This window comes from Seriola aureovittata, chromosome 6 (assembly GCF_021018895.1).
Source record: "Seriola aureovittata isolate HTS-2021-v1 ecotype China chromosome 6, ASM2101889v1, whole genome shotgun sequence".
Lineage (NCBI taxonomy): Eukaryota > Metazoa > Chordata > Actinopteri > Carangiformes > Carangidae > Seriola > Seriola aureovittata.
Genome location: NC_079369.1, coordinates 17,456,757 through 17,480,770, shown reverse-complemented (window position 1 = coordinate 17,480,770; position 24,014 = coordinate 17,456,757). Strand labels below are relative to the sequence as shown.

The window sequence follows — 24,014 nt, the reverse complement described above, 5'->3', positions numbered from 1 at the left end:
CTGTTGTCATTATGATTCAAAAAGAGGAAGCACAGTTGTTTGACAATAAATGGCTTCACCCAACCACTAACCATGAGGGGAAAAAAGTTTTTCTCTTATCATTCATATTCTCTGAAAAATGGCCAAAAAAATCACAAATTCTGCCAGGGTATGTAAATTTATGAGCACAACTGTATACAGACCCCTGTGGTTCAGTTTACTCAGCAAATCAATGCTTCAGTTGTGAATGGTTGTGAAGTTTGAATTGATTATCACCTGGAATCAACAAAAAAATGTTCAAAAAAATGTTTCCCTTAATAAAAAGAAAATAAAAGTGCATTTTGTGCGCAGTATTCTGTGGTCTATAGTGTCTGTTTCAAGTTCCAACTACACGAGGCTATACGTCAGTCATTTCAGACACAGTTTATTCAAACTGTTGCAGGAATGCACAGAGGAGATCTTGCCAGCTTTGACAGTGTGGGAAAACGCCCATCAGTTTCCCTCCACCATATGAGAGAGTCTTGCTTTTTGGGTATTACTGGCTCTGCAAAGTACATCTGAACTTAATTTCTCACCTTTTTGATCTTTTGGTCTGCCTGGGTTTCCTCTTCCTCCCCACTCAGACTCTCAGTGTCATATTGAAAGAGGTTATCCAGTGCTGAATTTTCCCCTGGAACGCTGACCTTCTTCTGTTGTAGAAGTGTATCCATGTCTCCTTTGCTGTTTTGTTAGCAAAACGGATTTGCTGTATGGACCGTTGCAGCCCTTTGACCAGCTGTGGAAGACATGATGCAGTTGCCCCTAAGAGTCACTTCAGGATCAGATAGAGTTGCAGTGACTGCCCAGAGCTGTTCCAGGAGTCTCTCTACCATGTAGTATGTACTGTTCCATCTTGTACTGACATCCTGGATCAGCTTGTGCTGTGCTGTGTTCATTTGCTCTTGTTTCAGCTTCAGTTTTGTATTTGCCAGCTCGCTTCTCGTGAAGTGTTCCACTAAGTTCCCACTATGCTGGGCTCTTTGAGGGCACTGTTAACTATGAGCTGGAATATGTGCCCAGTGCAGCAGACAGAGGCCCAACCATGTTGTTCTTGAAGTGTGTGTATACAGAAGACAAAAAGAGTCATAGAAAAAGTGCACACATACACAATTGTCCATATTGGCCAATAAATGTCACTACCAAACCAAACCTACAACACTGAACCCAAGTACAAGTACTCTAAAAGACTTAGATCAAATAAGTAGTAGAAACTCAAGTCCACAAGTGTGAAAGATACACAAAACACTGTGGTATCATTTGATAGTATTTTAACCACGTATCACAATTATCAGATGTTAACCTGCTGTCTGTGGTCAGTACAAATGTCACACTGTGGTGAAAGATAAAATATGTGACACAGCTGAGGCTAAAACCAAACAAAACAGGAACGAGGAAAATACGTTTTCTGCTCAGCTGCTGAAAAACTAAAGTGCACTGTGGTGCAAGAAGTCTGTCATCACTTCTAATAAATCGACATGACACTTTCTTACACACTTGTTTGAACAAAGTCGAGCAAAACACCACAGAAGTCTCTTTGGTTATGACTAATCTAGTTTTTCACCTTGCTATGCTACCTTTTTTTTTTTTAAAGGCCATTGTTTTTTTTTGTTGTGACCACTTCCTGTCACATGTTCACCTCTTTGCAGGATCACATTTCTACTGCTCAGCCACTACATCCAGCACTTCTTTGTTTCTGCAGTCTCAGGTTTCATTTTACGCTGACCATCAATAGGTCACAGTCTTTACAGTAAAGCTGTTTTCTTTTATTTGGACCTTGCTGTTGTTCCATGAACATGGTGTAATTGTTGTTTATTTGATCTGTGTTTTAGTGGTTTGATTACAATATATCATATTTTGCAGCTGTACAATGACTTTGATCTAGATTTCAGACTACATGACTGTTAGGGAGTTAAAAGTTGAGGTCCAAAACTAGTTTTGATCTTTTGCAGTTGTAAAATAAATGTAATAATTGGCCAGAAGGTGGGGTTAAAAAAAATACATACAAATAAATGGCAAATTATGGAAACTGCTATGCTGCTTATATAAATTATGCTCCTAAATAATTTGTCAAAGATATTCCCTCTTTATAACGTAAAAAATACAGTCGAATCTATATACTTCCAGTTATTACATGAGAAATTAATGGTTTTTAATTGTTCATGTTTTATTTGTTATTAAATTTTAATTGTTATTAATTAATTGTTATTAAAGTTTCCTAACATGCAAAATAGCACTTAGGTACAGCTTAGGCATTCATTTTGCTTGTATTTGGACATAGAATTTTTGACCCATTGATGGGGCTAAAAGAAAAGTCAGAGGATCAACAAACATGAATGTGTATACCAAACTTCCTGGCACCGTCGTCAAGATATTTTCCTCTGAACCACATGTCAACCTTGTGTTGACGCAAGAGGAAAAGTCAGGGCATCACCAAAGTCAGTATGGTTCACCCTCTGGGGATCATGAAAGTCAGTACAAAGTGGTGAACTGACTGACACTGCCGTCCTAAAGCAGGCCTCTAGAACAAAATCGGTCATCACAATTTGATGGTGTGGAAAAACCTAAAAATATCAAAAACTGCACGTCTGAAAAAAGATTTACTATCCACAGTTTACAAAAAAGTTATATCAACAACATGCACTGACAAAGCCTGTGACTGGATTACCCTCCTTCTTTCATATACTGGCTTTTGTATGTGAAATGTCACTGGCATAAATTAAAAAATACACTCATGTCAAACTGGGAAAAACAATGCATTTTTCGGGATGCTTAACGGGATGCTTTTGCAGAAATATTATTGTTCAAAAATATAAAACTCTTGACACAAGAAAGTACTAACCCATATGAACGCATATATCAACCCTTTGTGTGTGCGCAACGATGCAGTAAATATCCACACTTACATTCATTTCAAGGCTAATCTGCCTTCACATCAAAGACCAAACCATTCCTGTATACCAACATAGCAATCTCATTGTCCTCTTGTTCAAGATCTGTTATTTCTCCTTCTCTGGAGCTTCTCAGTGCCTGATCTGTAGAGCCGGGGCTCTCATCACTGGTTCCTCCTGACATCCTCGAAACACCCCTCTCATTCTCCATGTGCTTGTCACTCCCATCATCCCACTCTCCTCGGAGTGTGGTGGTCTCCCCTGCATCCTCAGGGACAGACTTCACCTTTGGATGCAGCTGGAGCAGCGTTAGATCATTCACCTCCTCTTTCCCCTCTAGTAATTCCTGTAGTAGGTCGCATTGACACATGACAGTAAGATTCAAGTTTCGGTATTCAAAAAGGAAAACAAACTGCACTGTTCTATGAAACTCTTAGCTTGCTTTTCTCTATATAATAAAAATAATCAAATTTTGCTCTCCTGCCGAGAAATATAGGAGATCGTTATCACTTTCATGTCTCTACAGTTACTCAAAGCACAGCAAAAGCATTATGAAGGCAGGAAAATTACTTTCTTAAATATAAAAATAAAAAGTATAAGTTCACTCTTCTCACCAAAAAGTGAATACAAGGGTCCAAAACTGGAACCTTTTACGGTAGTTGGATTACAGAAGTTGTAATCGTCTTTAAAAAAACTTGTACTGCTAACATGTCAACATTACAGAACTGAGAAAGACTTTTTGTCCTGTCACTCATGAGGTTTTAGAGTGATGTAGAGTGTTTCATTGGCCATGTAACTACAGAAGAAGTGGAGTTACATGGTTTTCAATGAGGCAAGTTATTTTTATCACAAAAACAGTTGACACTTCCTTTAAATATATATAGACTGCACTGATTTACTTAACTCTGTGTTTACTATGTCTGAGGAAATGAGTTCTGCTGTTTGGTCAAATTACAGCGTATAAATGACTAAAGGTGCAGCTGTCAGGGTTTCATAAAGAGTAAAAACTTCCCACATGATAAAAAGTTTCGGAGGTAAAGGTTCCAGGTAAAGAGCAATCTGTTTGTGAGATTTACCTGATTCTCCGGCTGAAAGAGGTTGAAATCTGGAATAACGGGTTTCGGCACAGGAGGAAAGATCTTGTTTTTGATTCTAAATATTAGAACAGAGTAGAAAGTGACTGAAACTTAAAGATCCACCCAGGATGAATAGCTGATTTAAATATTGCAGATCAAACAACCGTTTAGATAACACAAATTCCTTAAAGCGGCAATGTACGGCCCTTTCAATTGTAAAACTGAGCAGATGCTGAATATGAGCAACACTGCAAACTGCACTTATGTTCACCAAGATTGTTTCATTTTTCTAGATAACAAAAACTTAAGCCATCAGTGTGTTATGAACAATTGCAACTTTGAAAAGTTGAATTCATGACATTTTGTTACTATAGCTTCTTTACCTGGTCTGGTACGACCGCTAGCTTGTGGTTGTTGATGTTAGCTAATGTTAACGCAAAATTTAAATATATCATGAGGTGAATTTGGTCTGTTTGTGCCACTGTTACTGTAGCATTTGAACAGTTTCATCACAAAAGTAAAACAAACAAAATGACGTAAGAGCATCTTGGAACATCAAAGAAAATTTGGCGGGATATTATCCTGTAATTGTGGCTATAGCTAATGTTTATAAAACGTTTATTAATGTTCTGACTTTAAACAAAGACATCTTAACCACAGAGTGCAACAAGATAATGGGAGGTCACGTACCTCTTCAAGATAACAGTGCACATTGTTGTGCCTAAAAAGAATGCAATCAGCAGGCCAAAACTCAGCCACACTAATTTTGGGGGAGAAAAGAAAGATAGGGGAAAGGAGTTAGCGCCAACACATGGGACATCTGCTCCACTGACATTTCACTTGTTGAAAACAAGTTAACATTAGAGTTGATTTTGGATAGTCTGATACCATTCATTTTCTTCTCTGGCTGTATGCTGATATTTATTATGGCTTTAGGGCCTTCTCCCGCTCGTGTCACTGCGGCCAGGCTGATGTTGTATTTTGCTCCCGGTTCCAAGTTTTCCAGGCAGTATTCGGTCAGTGAGGCTGATATATTCCGGCACCCTGATGAAATGAGACATGTTGTCACAGTAAAATTCATGTAGCAGTGTTATTAGCAAGTTTTATTTTCACAAATAGCGAAAGTTTGTCCTTCAAAAGTTAAGTATCAAAAGTTGTTGAACTATTGCACATTTGTAATCAAACAAATAACTGCACATGAGGAAATATGTTTTTGTCCCGCCAGCTCTGCAAACCGTTTCAGATGAAAAAAAAAGAAGTGGCTTTCACACCTTCCTGCCCTTCTTGTGAGCTGACTTTCACACTGCACAGGCTGTAGTGCGTGAGAAAACCTTGCTGGTGCTCAGAGGCAGTTGCTTTCCAGGACAGGAGAGCAGAATTGTGTGCGTCATTAATAGCAGCAAAGACCTGTGGTTCTCTGTGTGGTGCTGACGAGGAAAAGAAAAAAAAGGGTAAAAACAATTATTTTTTTCTCCTTCTACAGAATGTGGAGGCAAACATTGCTGTGCTGTAAGACTATGATGCACTAGTTCGCCCTGGATCAGTGTCAGCACCTCAGCACTCATATGGCAAAATATGAAAGAGACAAATTAAATTCTTAGTTAGAGTCATGACAACTATCTACACATAGAGTAATGTCCCCAGTCATTTCCATCCAGTGACAAGATTATTATTTTCACTCATTTCAACAAATGCCATGTTAACATTTAACTGCCAAAGCTCTCCAGCGGGTGTAATTATAATTCTTGTCCAGAGGGAGAAAATTAGGATTTCTTACCCTTTTGAAAGGCACTGTCAAAAAATGTCATCCAGTAAAGTGGAATGTCTGATCATAAAACACTTGAACGTAATTTATATCATGCAGACCCTAGCCAACCCCAATGTGAATGGTATATGTGGATGTGATACATATAACACTGGCTTAAGGTGAGTGTCCGATAAATATGCTGACCGCGTGCATCTCAGTGCACACAGTATGTAGAGAAAACGACTTTAAAGACACTTACCACCCTCTTTTTTGTAAAAGAGGCACATTTTAACTGTCCGTGGCTTCTCATTGTCACATGTGTGTTCAAAGTGAAGGTAGCGAACATAGTCCTGCATTCCTGTAAAAGACACAGAAGGTGTGTGAAACTTCTTTACAGTACAGAAAATATTTCCACGGCAAGTGTAGCACAAAATTGTATTAACAAGATAAAAGTTATTGTGGTTTTCTACCAAACGCAGTGGAAATTCCACTGCGTTTGTTTTTTTGTTTTTTTTGCTATGTGACCTATTTTACTATCCTTTAAACTGTCAATGTCAATGAATTTGGTGCCAGGTTAGGCAAGAAATAAGAAGTGGTGGATAATTGAGAGAATTATTTTTTTTTTTTTTTACTTTTGTCTTTTTCATTGTGTTTGCCCTCTGTAGAGCAAAGAAGTTGTGTGGGTAAAACATCTTTAAATACAACTTACTCTTTTTTACTCGCTCCCTTTCTTTTTTTTTCTTACTTGCTAAGGTTATAACATTTTGTGGTCTTGAATCTTGATCTCGAAGCTCATACCACTGCTTGCAAGTTTTCTTTTTTAATTTTTCATCCAATGTCATGTTGTCACAAGCTACCAGGGAGAAAAGAAAGAACAGCCTTTAATGTCTGCTGAATGATAAATATACATGATACGTGATACACACTCAAACACGCCTACGTTTTAAATCTGCTGCAGGTACGGCTGGTACTTCTATGAGTGCTGAAGGAGAATACCCCGCTATGTTTCTGGCAGTAAGTGAGATGTTGACAGCAGAGTATGACACATAAATAACAGTGTTGTTGTGATGTCTGCCTCTCTTTGTCCTCTTACAAGGACATCCATGAGAAGACTGTGTGTCCTCCAGCAGGTAGGTCACTCCTCCGACTGCTGCTGCATGTGGCATTGGCTGAAGATGATACAAACAAATCTCAGTTCAGACAAACACAGGAAATGGCACCAAGTGAATAGGGCAATGGTTAATGGCTAATTGAATATCAGTGGTCAGTGGTGAGATTCTTAAAGGTTTTGTTTAAGTCTGCTTAGTTACATGCTGCTGCCAGTGCAGTCATTTCTCACCAGTTGTCTCAAACTCCAGCTGTAGTTATTGGTGGTTGTCTTGTTTAAAGACAGATTTCAGCCGTCTGACAAAGCAGAGAGCCTACCTGATTTTCCCTTATCGTTGTTACTGTTAGCTACAAAAGTAGTAGCAGTAGTCTTAGTACAAGTAGTAGTTGTAGTAGCACTGTAGTAGATGGAGTAGAAGTAGAATTAATCATTTCTGCCATAATAAACCAATACGTACTAGTAAAGTGTTTGGGAATATTCTCTGGTTGCACCAACTCAAATGAGAGAATTTCCTGCTTTTCTTCATCATGTATGATTATAAACTAAATATATTTGGTTATTTGGACTTTATGTCCAACAAAACAAGACATTCAAAGAAATCATGTTTGGTTTGCTGCAAAGTTGTGATGGGCATTTAATTTACAATTCTTTGATTTTTCATAGACTAAACAATCAATCGATTAGTCAAGAAAATAACTGACAGATGAATCAATAATGAAAATAATCGTTGCAGCCATATAAAGTAGTTCCTTGATGTAACTGTTAAAAGAAAAAATGCTGAAAACAGTAAAAGAGTCAAACCTTGGGTCTTTATTACGCCAGGATTTAATCTGTGACTGACTGAATGACTGACTGACTGACTGACTGACTGAATGACTGACTGACTGACTGAATGACTGACTGACTGACTGACTGACTGAATGAATGACTGACTGACTGACTGACTCACTGAATGACTGACTGAATGACTGACTGACTGACTGAATGACTGACTGACTGACTGACTGAATGACTGAATGACTGACTGAATGAATGACTGAATGACTGACTGACTGACTGACTGACTGAATGACTGACTGACTGACTGAATGACTGAATGAATGACTGAATGACTGACTGACTGACTGACTGACTGACTGAATGACTGACTGACTGACTGAATGACTGACTGAATGACTGACTGACTGAATGACTGACTGAATGACTGACTGAATGATAGAGTTTTCAAAAATACCCAGTGACAAATCTAGCAACCTCTTGGATGAACCATGGCTACTTAGAAGACAGTTATCAGTAATGACCTCTCTCATGTCTACTCTGTTCAGTGAGCGGCAGAGATGTGGAGCAGCAGTTTATTACCCAAAAAGACACTGTGCGCTGTGTGAGAGACTAAATAACAACATAAACTGAAAAACATGTAAATAAGAGCAGCTTTATTGGGAATTTGACTGTTTTAAGATATTGTGTATGTGAGCACAGAGAATAGGAGAAAAGCAAACAGATGAAGGGCTGAAACCAGCTGACACTAGGAAAACTGCAAATACTATGCAATGTTGCTGGTTGTTTACATCTGTTCCACAACAGTTTTCAACTATGTTCTCAATTTCAATGTCAAATTTTCTCATTGACCATAGGTGGTCCAGGCATATACTAGGTTTTGAACTTGTTTTTTTTTTTGTTTTGTTTTTTTAACCTTTCAAAAGTAAAGTCCTGCGTCTGCTGAACAAAAGCAACGAATTCAAAAGTCAAGGAAACCTGATTCCTAAAGAATACTGTATGGATATAATAGTAATACAAAGTGGATATTAATTGTCATTTTCTGATATACTAATCAGTAATTTGTATTGCTGAATAATCAACTCAAAAAGTTCTTTGCAGTAGGATGAAAAGTACTTAATGGAATATTTATTTGGAATATTTCAGCAGGATTATTATGAAGTACTGACCTCCCGGACCAAACTTGGTGGGGCGTAGTGACAGATATACAGCAATACAGCAACCAAATAATACAGCACAAAATAATAGTGATTAAATTTTTTTTAAATTATTATTATAAAAATAAGACTAAAATCAACTTTATTGAGCCCCCAGGGGAAAATATTACTAATGTGGTTTATAAAAAGTCTTATTGTCATCTACTGTAATCAATGCCTATTTTTAATTCAATTTTGATAATTAATAATCTAATTGTACACGTGGCCTGAGAAAATCCTGTCTATTATTCTTTTTGTTTCTTTGTTTGCAATTAAAGAAAGAAATTTAGAACATCTTTTATACAATGTTATCAATAACTGAAATGCAATTAATTAAAACCCATTGTATCGTGCTGGAAGTTTACAAGCTCCTATAGTGTTAGTGTTTTACACCTGGCATATATATCTACCATACCTAGAGTTTATTCAACACAGACGGGAGGAAGCAACATACTGTAATGTTAAATGGAGACTGATCCAGGTTTACTGCCTAATTGTTTACGTTTCACTGAAAGCCGTTGATTGTGAGTGACACTTTCATATTTACTTCTTGCTCAGGGTTTCATGAAGTAACTTGCCTCTAACGTAATTTAACTCGGTTGTTAGTATTACCTTTAATTGGATGTGTAAAGTTGGGTGGTAATCACGCAGATGCTGCATCAAGTTTGATGTGTTAGACCCTTCAGCGGAGACTTTTTTCCGGCAGGTTTTGCTGACAGGTGAGTCGTCGTCTTGAGGAACTCCCTAGTAGTTCGTGGTGTTAGCGCAGTTATCGTGGCCTCCATGCTTACCTCTTCATTCTGCTGATAAACGCGTCACTTAAAGCTGGTGCACCACTGGCGTAAATGTTCCGTGCAGGTTGCGCCTAAATTAATTTACAGTCATAATGTCCCTCTTTCGAGTGAGAACAGACATCCACCCCTGTAGCTGAGCCTTTACCATTACGTAACCGTGACGTTTTAAAGCGCACTTAAAAGTAAAATCGCTGCATCCCTAATGGGGCGTGGGCCAGGGAAGAACCAATACATTTTTCTCCCTGATGTATATTGTTTGACATTGGCCTTGCTCTCTAAGTGCGGTTTTATATTTGTCTATTTTCTATATTGTTAATATATATTGTGAACATAGAGAATTGACATCTGCAAATGATAGAGACTGAAATAAAAATACTTTCCAGGTGCTTTTTTGGACATTTTACACATCAAGTCATCAATTCATTTGTAATTTTCTGACGCTTGATTTTCTGACAATACACTATTCTCCAATCCATCTCCTGTTTGGGACAAATTTGTCCTTCAAATTTCTGTACACCAATTTTGAAATGTATGGACATGTGGATGTTTTTCCTTCACTGGTTTACCTTCCAAGTTAGTGTCACCTCTCGAGAGCCATTTACAACCTTTGTTTTGATGTTAACTTCAGGTTCATGTTCCAGCTCTGCAGTAACAAACAAAATATTAGTGAACAGACTATTTCATTCTTAGAGAAATTTTGCAATGAGTTTGAGGCATCTTTGTCTCACTTTTACAACTGAAAATGTGTTTCAAACTTTTCAGTAAAGCTGCATCTGTTCATAGTTTGCCATCTCCAGAGGAAAGAGGCAAGTGTATAGATTTTGAGGAATTAAAAAATGTAAATTACTGTATGGTGTTGGGGTGGGAGTGATGGGAACACGTATTCATATATACTGTTGCCCATAAAGTTGGAATAATTTTGTTTTCAGACACAATCCTCTGTTTATTTCTATGTAAATGCATCAGTAATCACTTTTGACCAGGTGCAATGATTACATTATGTGTCCCAATTACCCAGGTGAAATGAAATAAATCACATTGTCACAATCATTTCATGGAAAAAGAACAAAAATATTTTATTCCAACTTCATGAGCAACAGTGTTTATGGTATCCATTGTGACCATAGTCATACCTGAAGCCACTGTTTAGATAGGGGAGAACCTAAGGTTATAGATATGAATCATGGGTGGATGGGTCATGGGTGGGGATTTGACGCGCCTCACTGTTAAAGTGTCCCTTTGTGATTCATATATACTTTCCTATTACGTCTACAGCATCTTTATGATGATTATACATTCATTTTCTTGTATTGAATGATGTGAATCATCAGATACAAATCATTTCAAACCAGAATAATGGTTTCAAAGTCCGAAGTGCTTTCCAATAAACCGTAAAAGTTATGATCCATGCATTAATTTAAATAGATAACATGAGTTCACCTGCAGGAACCATCAGAACTGGAGACCATTTGCTCCACAGTGGGTTTCGGGCCTGAGTGGACTGATGTCTGATCTGAAACTGGTAAGCTGAATGCTTCAAGAGGTTCACAACAATGACCTTGTCTGTAAAGATTAAAAGGGAAACAGACATTTTGTTCACTAGACATTATAAACTTTGGTAGCATATTTTTCCTGTAACACATTGCATTTTCAACAAGTCAAGTCAGGTCGAGTCAATTTTTAATTATATAGCACCAAATTACAATAGAAGTTATGTTAAGGTACTTTTCAAATAGAGCAGGTATAGTCCATACTCTTTAAAACTGATTACAGAGACCCAACAATTCCCACCATCAGAAAGCACTTGGCGACAGTGGCAAGGAAGAATGTCCTTTTAAGAGGCAGTCCTCATACCTAGATGACGAAACTGGTTGCTTGTCAATGTTTTCAGCAAAATTTGTGGTGCAAAAAAGACATGAAGCTAACGTTCTGATCTGCCACCTCTATGATTAAGTGGCAGGCAGTAAAGCATTACTCACAGTAATGTGTTACAGTAATATGATTACCTTTTCCAGTAGTGTAAGGGATTTGAATTTCATATTTAGTAATTACAGTACAGTTATTAATACCAATAATGCTCAGTAACTTTAATATTTGGGGTTTGCCTTGTTGGCAGTCATACTGGGAGTTAGATGGAGGGTTGATATCAGTTTGATCTCTGTGGTCAATGGGCTGACTGGTCTAGAATATGGTTGAGGTGAGGGATAGATGGGAGCCTTATTTAAATTTTGTGCATTCTTGGATAGCTTACAAATGTTAGCCACATGGATACGTACATTCAAGAGTCACCCCTTTTTGTGAAGTCGGGACCTGTGGAGAACTTTGTGCAGTCACTGAGGAAAGGAGAAATAAAAGAGTTTAGCTAACAGTTAGTGGGCTAAAACAAACAAAACCAGCAGCATGGTCCTTCAGTGTTATTCAGAAGTAAATCCACAAGAAGCACAGAAAGAAATATATCACCCACAGAAACATGAAACAATGCAGAACTGTTCATTTCAGAACTGTTCATTTGAAAGACTGTGACTATAAAGATATAAGACACGAACACTTACTCATGGTGGTGTATGTTGATATCTGTAACAGCAATGTACACATAAGGTTAAAATGGTTATTTAGGGTGAAGTGTAAATTTGCTTCAGATACAATAGATTTGGTAACAAAACCCTACTTTTTCCCATGATTCTGTGGGGTGTCCATCTCGTCGAAACCTGACCTCAGCTGAAGCTTGATGGTTCTCTGCAGCCTTCCAGATTAAGCTGATGTTGTTTCTTAAGCTATTATTTTTTACCCAGGACACTGAAATTATTTGTGGTGTTTCAAACTTGACTGTTGAGGAGAAGTAAAAACTTGTGTTTAATATTGTTGTTATTATTATGTTATTATTTTAATATTTACTTGATATACATTTGAAGTGTATCTTGATTAAAATGAAAACCTTGACGTCAGTGTGTTCTCAGTTAGTCTTTACTTCAAAAAGGACACTGTGTTTTAATCTCCCATATTGTAGGTTGAAATCAGAGAAGTATCCATTACCTGTATCCCCGAGTACAACAGACTTCCTGGGTGACTTGCAGCTGAAGTTTCCTACATGAGCTTCCACCCAAATGTCAACAGATTGATGTCGGATCAGCAGTTCCTCAGCGATCTCAATGTAGGTTTCCTTTATTTTGACAAATTTCTTTTCACTGCAGGTAAATATGTTGAGGTATGAATGTATTGAAAGTGGTAGAACTTGAAGCACCTCACAAGACATCACAAGACATTAAGAAATCCAAGTTTCCCCATTTCCATTAAGTTGCCTTAAGATTTTTTTTAAAGGGATAGTTCAACATTTTGGGAAATATGCATATTCACTCTCTTCCCAATAGTAAGGGGTTGGGGCCTGCTTGAACAAAACGGCATGAAGTATGTGTGAATGTCGAATCGTCAGTTTTGGGATTTAGCAATGGTGGGACACAGCCTCTCCTAATCCAACGTCAGAAAGGTATGGAGGGCCAATACTATGTTCCTGTTACAGCTTCAGGACCACGATTCAATGACCACATTTCTCCGATGCTCGTGTTATGTAACTGTGCCACCTAGCAAAATTGGTTAGGATTAGAGATAGGATTAATAGTCTAATAGGTCTATTAGGATTAACACAGAGCCTACATCGTAGTCTACAAAAGTGGCCTACATCATTGTGAGCATTTACTCATTTGTGCTGGGGTGTGTGCCTTACTCTGCAATTACAAATTACAAATTGCTAGTTGGACAATGTAGTTGGGGTTTCTATTCCACTGTGTTGAGTTTCTTCCTGTACATCAAAAATAGTGAATGAAACTGAAACCTGTGTTGCGTGTGCATGGCAGCAGCCTTAGCTATCTTGCTGTGGAGAAGCATGCATGTGTGTTCACACCAGCTGCATGTCTGCTGCGTTGTTGCTACTGCAGCTGTCTGTTTTTGTTGAGAGACGCGCTCATCACGCCTTGAGGCAGTGTGTCCACTCATACCTGTAAACAAGATGTTCTGCAGCCGCGATGCACTTGCCATGCATCCAACACACTGGATGGCTTCGCCTGTTAATGTTGAACAACCGGTAATTTTACTGCAATGCATAAAGGCGTTTACGATCATTGAGTTGAAACGATTGAGGCAGAAGGAGGGTGAGTTTTCTCTGCTTGACCATCCACTGAGAAACATGTATCAGACAGTCGACCCATCACAGTTGCTGCTGTCTACGCCACCGTGAAGTGTATTTACGTTCCTGGGGAGGGGCAAGTAAGGCTAGCATAGGCTATGGCGTAGGGTATCCCGATATGCCGTACCTACGCCATACTAATGCTTTACCTAAATGCAGAAGTATAAATTGGCTTTTAAGTCTAGCCACTGACAAAATAATTGAAATTGTTGCCTAAGGCCTTAGGCTACATGGGTAATGACTCCCCTTTTTTGTGTTGAAAAATGAATAAAAATTTACCAAATTCTAATTCCATTTTAGGTGTAGGAGCCGTATATTGGTTCCGATCGTTTGTTTTGTGTTTGATTGGGTTGGTCTTGTTGCCATGGGGATGTGCGGTGTTTGGAGTCACGTGGGCACCGTCGTTGACAGCCGGTAGGGTATATTATAACCTGCCTCACCTGCACTGGGGGAGTGAGGCAAGGCTGGGTAGCCGTAGTTTTTGTTGACCGTTTTATGATCGCTTATGTTCCTTTTGTTTGCTTTGATGCACCGCGCCAAGTGTACACATGTAACAGCATATGGGCGCGTGTGGAGCCGCTGTATCATCCAATTGCAAAATTAAAATCTTCGAAACGTTCTTTGGACTCAGTGTGCTTCCCTGGAACAGCAGCAAGCGTGTCACACAAATACACAGGACCCATTCTGCCTCACAAGCGACGTTTAAGGTACTAGAAAGCCGCAACATTAGGTTTTCTTTTGACTTTGTGGTCAAAAGGAATTATTTATAATATGAAACGGCATTATACCTACATACATAAAGTAGCCAAAGTAGTGCTGAAAAAAGACAACAGTCTCTTCTTTGTGTGTTACTGTACTGAATTTATACAGTTATTTATAGAGGAAGAGATTCGAGGCACTGGTACACTGAAAAACTGGCAATGACCCCATTAAGACAACCATTTTATTTGCACATTGAGAGGACTGATGGGTGTTTGTTGTGTCTAGAATTTGTTATATCAGTACATGTTCACAAAATACTAAAAAAGCTAAAATCACCATGGACGGTTTATTGGTTGAGTAAATGTTACCATTCTAAAATATTGCAGCTCAAAAAATACTCACCTGAAGTAAAGGTCAAATATCACATCGCTCTCAGTTGTGGTCATGCTCCATTCACACATGTAAACAGATTGCTCAGAATTATTCCTGAAGCACTCAGGACTTGAAGGAGCCTCACATGCTGACCCTTTGGAGAAAAGTAAAATTAGAATCAATATTTTTTAACTTTTTGAAATTAGTTTTAACCTTTATTTTACCGGGTTGCTCCAGAAATAAAGATCTCTTCTTTGAGATCAGCAACAAACCAAATGCAGCAAATCTATAGTGATAGGAAAGGCAGCAGCTGCATTTTAAGTAACATGTTTTATATTGTCAATCCAATTTTTAATTTACCTCTTCTTGTCATTTTCTCATTGTACTGTGAAGCACATTGTAATGAACCATACATCATAACATGCTTTACAATTCTGACAAAGAGATTTGGAGTTCCGTACATCGGTTTCATTACTGCGACTGAACCAAGCTCCAACCTGAAAAAAATACATCCTATTCGTAAAAAGATATCCTACCAATGTGTAATATCAGTTTAGAAAAAATGATAGACACTGGAACTTTTGTAAGGGTGCCCAGGGCAATGCAATACGGATGTCATCTGTTAGTGGAAACCACATGCTGCTGATAAGCTAACCAACATTCTGTGGCTGATGTACTTTTACTGAAGAGGCTTTGTTACTTTCACGCGTCTGATTAGTTTTGTGGATTGTGTATGATAAGATAAGGTTAAAAGTGAACCAAAAGCTACAAAGAGGTCCCTGAAGTAAATGAAAATTTATATTGTTTTACCTTTGCTGACCGTTGTAAGGAATATAAACATAACATATCCATGTAGTGAACTCCAGCATTTCAAAGTTTCCATGAGATCTGGTGGAAAGTCGCAAAAGATGATCGTTCTTCAGTTAGTCCATTTAGTCAACCTGATTTCATGTAACTCAGTTGTCTTTCTCAGAAATGTCACAGCAGTTTCACGTCTCTCATGTTATACAAACAAAACCACAGTCAGGGGCGGGGGAAGGGTGTTCGGTACACTGGTAGACAGACACAACAGCCATTCTGAAACAGTTTGAAGCCATTATGTTGAGTTTTAAAAAAAAAAAAAAAAAAAAAAAAAAAATTTCCTCAAGCCAGTCAAAGAAAAATGTGAGGAAACTACACCGATGTCTCTCTCTACCACCAAGATCATCATATTGACATATACTTCAGTTTGGCCTTTCCAGTATTTTTATGGCTTGATTCAAAACCACCTGTTTGATCTCTGCACTTGTCAGATCCAGAAGGACTTGAATGCACGACTCGGAGACACCTTTATTTCACCTTTATTTAGGCTTGGCAGACAAAAGCAGGCAGGGACAACCAGGAGGCAAAGTCACGGAGCGCATAGTGGTTGGCAACGGGCCAAACAAAACCAAGCTTACGAAGGCAAAGGAGTGAAAGTGAAGGTGGAAAGCTACAGCTGGGATGGCACAATGGACAAGCTGGTGGAGTGTAGGTGGAAATAGACTGGTGTATATACTGGGATGTAAATAGGGAATGTGGAACAGGTGTGTAGGTTGGTGGGTAGTGACTGGAAGGTGGGAATGGCTGGGTTACTGGTGGGCAGTCACAGTGACACACTAGCACATTGGTTTTTGTCCATTCAAGGGATTTGTCGACAAAGAGAAAACTACGAACATTGCCAGCCTTTTCTCTACACACTTGTTTTGGACAGGTAGCTTTTAACTTAGCTAGTAGAAGTAGCTGAAAGAATTGTATAGCTGCACAGCTGGCTGGTGATTCTCAAATAGTTTTGCAGTATTGTGGACTTTTCAAATTACACGTATGTTAAAATTACGTTTAAATTAAATATTCAGTTGTAAATCTGAGTAATCAGAGGAAGCTCACTCTGTTTTGCAGTAGCAGTGATGGCCCAAATAATTCTTTAGTCCAATTAATTATTATTATTTTTTTAAGTAAAATATCAAGTTATAAAACTTTTCAGAGCAACTCAATGATGGGAAAGACTTTGAAGGAAATAATGGAGGGCTCTCCTGCACTGTTTATTCCTGTATTCCCTCAGGTAATCATCCCATAATCTCGGATTTTGTGTAGCTGTATACATGTTCAGTAACTGCTTTTAATCTGTCACATATTGGGATGTGAAAAAATGTTCAGCTATTTAAAAATGTGATATACCTTTCCAGCTCATGTTGTGGTTTTGGAGACTGTGGAGCTCATTCTCCTGTAACACTTCCTTGTCTTACATCCTCATTTTTCTTTAACCAATTCCCATTTTCAAGTTACAGTTTCATAACAAATTACTTGCAAATACTCTCTCCAGTGTATTCTGTGTCTTCCTTGGGGTCTCCTACCAGTTGGATGTGCCCGGAAAACCTCCAGAGGAAGACGCCCAGGAGGCTCTTGATGAAAAATGTCTCCTTTCGATGTGATGGAGTGGCAGCTCAACTCTGTCTCCCTCCCTGCCCAAGCTCTTTACCAGCAATCACATGGTGGAGGAAACTCATTTTTGCTTATAACCTTGATCTCATTGTTTCAGGAACTAGCCTAAACCAAATAGATGTTGAAACATTGTGTTCAGCACAATGGTTGGATAATAGATGTGAAGCATATAAATATACTTTGGATAACATTCACAGCGCAAGTAAAACACATTGCTTATCTATCACTCATACAGGCAATTTACAGTGATAAATTGACCTAATGTGCAAGTCTTCAGACACCCAGAGGAAAACCACACAGATGGAAAGCCATAGAGAGGTGTCTACAAACTCAACACAGGAAGAGGAAGTCAGAAAGAGCTTGCTGCCGGTGACAATACTAACCACTGCATCATCATGCTATCTTCATCAACTAAAATCTTTATTTGATATTAAGTTAAAGGCGGCACTGGGAGAGGAGGGATTTCTCCACATCACTGAGATAGTAGCACACCAGCTGGTCCAAAAGGCACAAGAGTCTTGATCTTACCAAAGAGCTCTGCCATGGAGAAGCCTCCCTCATACAGTGAGACAAGTCTTTTCTTTCTCCTCTGCCGTCATCACCTCCACCAAGATGCTTGTGTTGGGGCGGCAATTCGCCACCAGTGGCCTAAAAGGTTTGAACTTTTTGTCCACACTAAGTTCAACCTGGGCAGCAGAGCTGGAGTCTGCACCCTACGATAGCGGAGCAGGTTCTTCTCCAGAGAATGCAGACCCTGATGAAGACTGTATGCGCGGCAGACATCTGATGGATAGCCTTATGCTATCTGGCACTTTTTGTTTAGCAGCATATACAACCACATACAATAATTAATTAACTAATCATTTACAACTTTAGTCAAACTTAACAGACAGCAGGATAATGGAACATGTAAGGAATTGCTTGTATTGTTGAGCTCACATTGGCAACCCAACCCAGCAGTACACTGCTAAAGAACCTGAAAATAATGGTCTGCCAGTTTGCAGCTATAAGTTGACGTAGGATTGTCCTTAGTTAAAAGATTAAACATTACCTTCTTCTCCACAGACTGGTGAGAGAACACTGGGCAAATTAAATGGTTGTTCCTAAGTCCTCGTTTAAATGAATATATTTAAGGGGAAAGTTGGCAGTTACAACATTGAGACAATATTGATTAAATGTTGGTGTTTAAATGTTGAAACATGAGCTTTACACAGTGTTGATTCAAAGGTTCTTCTTTTGAACAAATAGGCTCAATGTACTGTAGAAATGATGACTTACAGTTCAATTTTTAACTTCAACCTTATGCAAACTTTTCTGACCATAACTGTATGTTGAATTACCAACAATTCGGCACATGACTCATACTTGCTGGTCACACAGCTTCATTTAGTGATGGCACAGACATGTGAATGTGTATAGGGACATCTAGTGGTAAGACTGTAACATTACAAGCAGACAGATTAAGAACTGATCGATTCTGATATTGATATTGAAACTGGAATTGAAATGGAATGGGATAAACAGTTCATCAACATGGTGAAGTCAACTGTAGGCTTTAAGGTGAGCCTCAGCTCAACCTAATATTTTGGGTTGTGAGCCCCACAAACTATTTAACACCCCTATTAGCTTAGAATGGAACAACCCATAGGCTGAGTTCACATGCCAAAATGAGATCTAGAGGCGTTGAAAATGTATCTGGTAACAGATATTTTAATCTTGTCTAAACGTGAAATCTCTAAGATGTTATTGCACAAATGGTATCAAATCCAAGCAGACAGAAACTACAGAGACATAACGGAGATAGAGATGAGTGTATAAAAAAGAATTAGTCATCTAAATGTTAAGTTGTATCTTTTTATCGTGGAATATTAAGGCCACACAGCTCTGGGAACAGACTGGACCAGTGATTATTACTTTATTATTTTCCCTCAGTAGTATTCAAATTCAGAAACTTTTCACTGCATTGAAGAAAGATTGTTTGTCTTTAGCACAAAAGGAGAAGAAATAAAATGTTGGTCTATGTGACCTAAGGCCAACATGTAAATTAAAAACAGAACAGACCCTGCAGGGCTGAAAACCTGCTGTTGATAAAATGATGCATGCTCGTCGACAGGGCAGGACTGGGACAAAAAATCGGCCAGCACAGTTGGAGATGTGAATGGGCTGGTCTTACTTGTGTCATAAGAAAAAAGAACCAATGGGCCGCTGCCCCAGTATTATGGTCTGGTCGTTGATGATCGTGTATGTGTATGTTCGTGTGGAGGGGTGTTTTGTTTGTTTGTTTGTTTTCTTTGTTTGTTTTTTAAAATAAATATTAAAAATTCAAATCATATCGGCCCCAAGGTGAGTTGGCCCACTGGGAAAATGTCCCGTATACCAGATTACCAGTCCAGCCATACTATTAACCGTCCGATTGGATGGGATGTGCAGTGGTTAGTTTAGGATTCAGTCATGTCATACATATATTTTCAATTTTAATTTTCTGAACTAAATTGAACTAAATTGAATTTATCTTTTTTTTTTGGCACACAGGAAGATGGTGAATGTTTAGAGCTTTAAGCTCTGATGCACTTTATTTGTAGGTAAATAAATTACATTTACTAATTTGGCAGACAACCTAGAAGTTAAAGTCTTCACAAGTGTATGGCTCTCCTTTACGCTTGATAGGCTGACCTGGAGATGGCGCTCTTTCATTTGGTTACATTATATTTACTACATAAGTAAATAAATATTTTGTCATATTTTTGTTCCAAGTTGGTATTACTACTGTATATTAATACAGCATGCCTGTGTGTGTCTTGTGGTTTGCAAGACAAAAATGTGTACCTGACCTGTGGAGTTTTCAAGTACTGCAACTCACTGCCACCAGAGGGCAGTCTCAGCTGACTTTTCTAACTGACTTTTTACTTGAGCAATGAGGTCACTAAATTACAAAAAAAAAAATCCTCTTCAGATATACTTTGCATTAAAACATTTATATGCAGTTGAAAATTTACAGTTTTTGAGAGCTGGCTTGAAACTGACATGTCATGAACATTCTCTAAAAACCTTGTGTTTAAGATTCTTCACTCTCCATCGGGAAAGTTAGGGCAGTGGTGTTGAGGTAGAGAGATTGACCAGCAAGCAATGACATAGAAGAAAATAAACTGAGAGACTGAGACGGTAAAATATGTGGAAAGAAAAATTTGTTTTGCAGATAAAATTCCTCCTGGCAGGGATTTTTCATAATATCATTTGAAGTTGATATCAGAAACTTCCAAATCCCTTTGAGTCTGTGTATCCAATACAGTCTGAGGATTTATAAGCAGACAGGCAGTTTCTGGGTTGTATATTTCTGGGCAATTAATTCATAATGAAAACCTGAGTCGTTATTTGTGTTTGAGCCTCCAGTGGATTGACCTCCATTACAACCAAGCAGATGGCAGAAAGTATCTGGGTAGGAAGATGGAAGTAGAGAGCAGCAAGATGAAATAATCAGGAATTGCTTGCTATATTGTGGCTGTGCAACAAAATGGTGGAGAAGTTGGCCTTTAGCTGGACTGTTTGAGGTGTGGGTAAGGAAAGATTAGCCTGATAATTAGACAGAATTTCCATGTTGTTTTCACTTGTAATGTTCTTTCTCTATTTGATAAACATAGAGATGTGGGCTGAGATTTAGAGAGGTGAAACCAGATTAAAAGATGAATAACTAATGTTGACATGAAAGGGAAAGGCATGTATCATCTGAAAGTCAAGGTAGGAAAAACACGTAATACCCGCAATACATGCTGTGCTTTGTTTGCATGGTAGAGATATACAATATAATATTATTAGAAACAAAATGCCTGTTTCAGGAGGCTCTTTATAGGTAATGATGTTTCTTGATGTCATCAAGAAATATTAACAGCATTTTGTATCATGTAACTCACAAATAAATAATATGAGCAGAAATCCAACAGAAGCATTTTGTGAGATTAAATCAGCACACGAACTGCACACTTGGATAGCAAAACTTGGCCTTTCATATTTGGGGGATTGTGGTTAAAGTTTCCAGAGTCCAGGCTGGAACTTCAAACCAGCTTTTAACATTTAAAAGTGAGAAAAATCAGCTGCTGGACAAAAAAAGAAAACCCCATCAATCTCTTGAAGATCATAATGTTCAGCTTCGCTCCAATGCAGCGGGTCCCATGGATTCCACATGGCCAGGGGGGAAATATGGGGTGAAACTAAAGTGAAATGAATCTAGTTTACTCATCAAACTCAGGTTTAACTAATAACTTGTTAACTGCTGCATTGCATTTGTTACTAAAACACAGCCATCATTAATGTTATTACAGTTCCTGTGCTTTTCCTGCAATGAAAGGTCAAAGTGTCTGCTGTGTAGAAGGTTCTATGAATATGATTCATGTCAAAGGCAGAAAGGAATGAGAGCGCTCTGATGCCAGCAAGGCTAACAAGATTCGAGTTAGTTAGTTGTGGAAAGTTGATGAAATTAATGTAACTGACACAACTGTGACAATCACTCATACTGTAAGTGTGAGCGCTCTTTGAAGAGGAAATGATAATGTTTAGGAACAATAAGTGGAAAATTAGCTCTGACCAGATTACATGTTATAAATTTGATTAGCTGACTTCTGAAACCTTCCAATTTTTAGAATCAAACCACAGCTCGCTGATCTTTCTGCTGATTTCAAGCGGAAAACAGAATCTATGTTAATAACACTCCTACAGATCAACAGCTCTGCATTAACGGATTATAACACACGCATTCAATGGGTCATAAAGCAGGTAGAAGCATAAAAACAGCAACGGCTCCACTGATAAATCACAAGAGTCACAAGATAATCACAGGGATAAAATGAAAAAAAAAAAAAAAAATCAGTTTTGTTGCACAAATACTGGATGCTTTCACCACTGCTGACCTCTCAAAAAATAATGTGAGAATAAAAATCCTTCTTTGACTTCACACAACTGTGTTCATATTGGAGTGAGCATAATTATGAGTTTTGACTTGTAAATAGCCTTGACGTTAACTTCCAAGTCATAATTACATGTGGGAAGCTTTGATTTTTCTTAAAGATCTTATATATAGACTTGGGATTCCTAAAAGTTCCTAAAAACCAAACAAATATGGATACCAAATGGAAAGCAAAATTTAATAGATATGATATTGTGAATGCATTTTAATCCTCCCATGACCAACTCTGTAATCATACAACCACGTGAACACTTGCAAATCTATTCTAATTGTACAAGTCTTTGTTCTCATTCTGTTCGCATCAGAGGTCAGAAATTTCCAAACTGAAAACTCGACATTTCCGAGCTTGAAGCACTCCACCACCTGTTACACCCAACGTCAACAATCAACATGGCTGACCACGAGAAAAACCTACAGCAGGCAGCATTCCTTTCTATAATAAGTCTCAGCTAGCAATATGTAATTAGTTAGCTAGCTAGCTTCTCCACATAGCCAGTTAACTAGCTTGCAACATTTATGATTAATTTTCACATACATTATCTGTCTTATTTTCTTAACAGCATTTATTGACGTGCATGGAATTGGTCCAAGTTTCCCAGCTGGAGCTTTAACTTTAGAAAGCATCAACCTTTGTCAGGTAAAACACTGCAGCAGACAGCCTGGCAGGGAACTGGCTAAAGGGCTGGTATACTGGGGAGCCTATCAAGGAATTGGGAGCAGGTGTGCAGATGGGTGTGGAGGCCATGTAATGATAAAAGGCAGGAAAAACACTTCTGAAGGACAGGGAGGGAATGACAGAACAAATGGTGCAAAATGTAATGAGTAGGAATTGTGATCATTACAATTGAGCTACATACATCAGAGGCCTCCTGTTAATGCAATAATCCTGATAATGTAGTGCCAGTCAGGTGAAGTCAACACACTATTGTGGTACACACACAGATACACACACAGAGATAACATTATTTGTCATTGTTTGCATTGCAATGTTGCTTGGTTAGAAGATGCAACAGCTCAGCGGCCCTGTAATGGAAAAGGTTTGGTTTGTTTATGAGAAACGTTGATACAGTAGAGGTGGGTGTTATGTTGTGCAAAGTGCACATTGTTTGCTTGTGCCACTGCAACAGGTGGAGCACAGCAGCAAACATGCTCACTACTAACACAAGACATTGAAGTCCATCTTTACCTCAAAGAAGCGAGAGGCAGCAACAGTTTCACTTCAATGATTATCTTCAGGGTTCAGTTGACGCTTTCACTCCTACATACACTGAGCTGATACGATGCTCTGAAAAAATTCCCCAACCAGTCAAGGTCCAGTATGCAACTTACACAAGTGTGACGTGGGAACCTGAAACCAGAGACGTTACGTCCAGAAGTTAAACTTTTGAAATAGATTCTGGAATTTTCAGTTAGAAATTTAATTTTACGGCTGGTTATTAAACTTTTTGTTGAAAAAACAATGTATTTATAAATGAAGTAGAGTATTTTAATGTCTTCAAATAAATATGTCCCTGCACGGACCAAAATGGAAGAAGGGCCAGTCGGTGTAATGAGTGACCTGCCTGTAGCGCTTCTGAATCAATAGCACATCACGCTGCTTTGGGTATTTCAGGAGCTAGACTCTCACAGTTGTAGGTTAGGCCACTGTTTGTTCACATGGAACATGAAAATAAAAAAGATTAAAATAGGAGGTAACAAACTGATGCAACATCTGTGGAAACAAACAGTAGTAGAGTCAA

At 38.4% G+C, this 24,014-nt stretch overlaps 1 protein-coding gene across 2 annotated transcripts; it reads right to left on the bottom strand.

The window, feature by feature from the left end:
* Positions 1–2,161: 2,161 nt before the first annotated feature.
* il12rb1 (interleukin 12 receptor subunit beta 1) lies at positions 2,162–15,852 on the bottom strand. Of its 2 annotated transcripts, XM_056377538.1 has the most exons (17): positions 15,669–15,852; positions 14,889–15,012; positions 13,597–13,662; positions 12,638–12,789; positions 12,273–12,430; positions 12,157–12,178; positions 11,881–11,937; positions 11,045–11,167; positions 10,171–10,247; positions 6,670–6,898; positions 6,439–6,582; positions 5,989–6,087; positions 5,254–5,409; positions 4,871–5,026; positions 4,673–4,742; positions 3,983–4,058; positions 2,162–3,252 (listed from the first exon to the last, which is right to left on the bottom strand). In XM_056377538.1, the coding sequence occupies exons 1-17, from the start codon at positions 15,739–15,741 to the stop codon at positions 2,935–2,937; spliced, it is 2,100 nt and encodes a 699-aa protein (XP_056233513.1). In that variant the 5' UTR covers positions 15,742–15,852; the 3' UTR covers positions 2,162–2,934. The 2 variants fall into 2 exon arrangements, with proteins under 2 accessions (XP_056233513.1, XP_056233515.1); XM_056377540.1 differs by lacking the exon at positions 13,597–13,662 and having other exon boundaries at positions 15,669–15,851.
* Positions 15,853–24,014: the final 8,162 nt, after the last annotated feature.

What these genes read in the sequence shown, in the direction of transcription:
- il12rb1 (XM_056377538.1), bottom strand. Translation starts at nt 15,741, where the DNA reads ATGGAAACTTTGAAATGCTGGAGTTCACTACATGGATATGTTATGTTT. An exon ending in ATATTTGACCTTTACTTCAG is followed by an intron (nt 13,663 to 14,888) that starts GTGAGTATTTTT and finishes CAACATTAACAG; the next exon opens with GCGAAGCCATCCAGTGTGTT. An exon ending in AGTTCTGATGGTTCCTGCAG is followed by an intron (nt 10,248 to 11,044) that starts GTGAACTCATGT and finishes TTGTTACTGCAG; the next exon opens with AGCTGGAACATGAACCTGAA.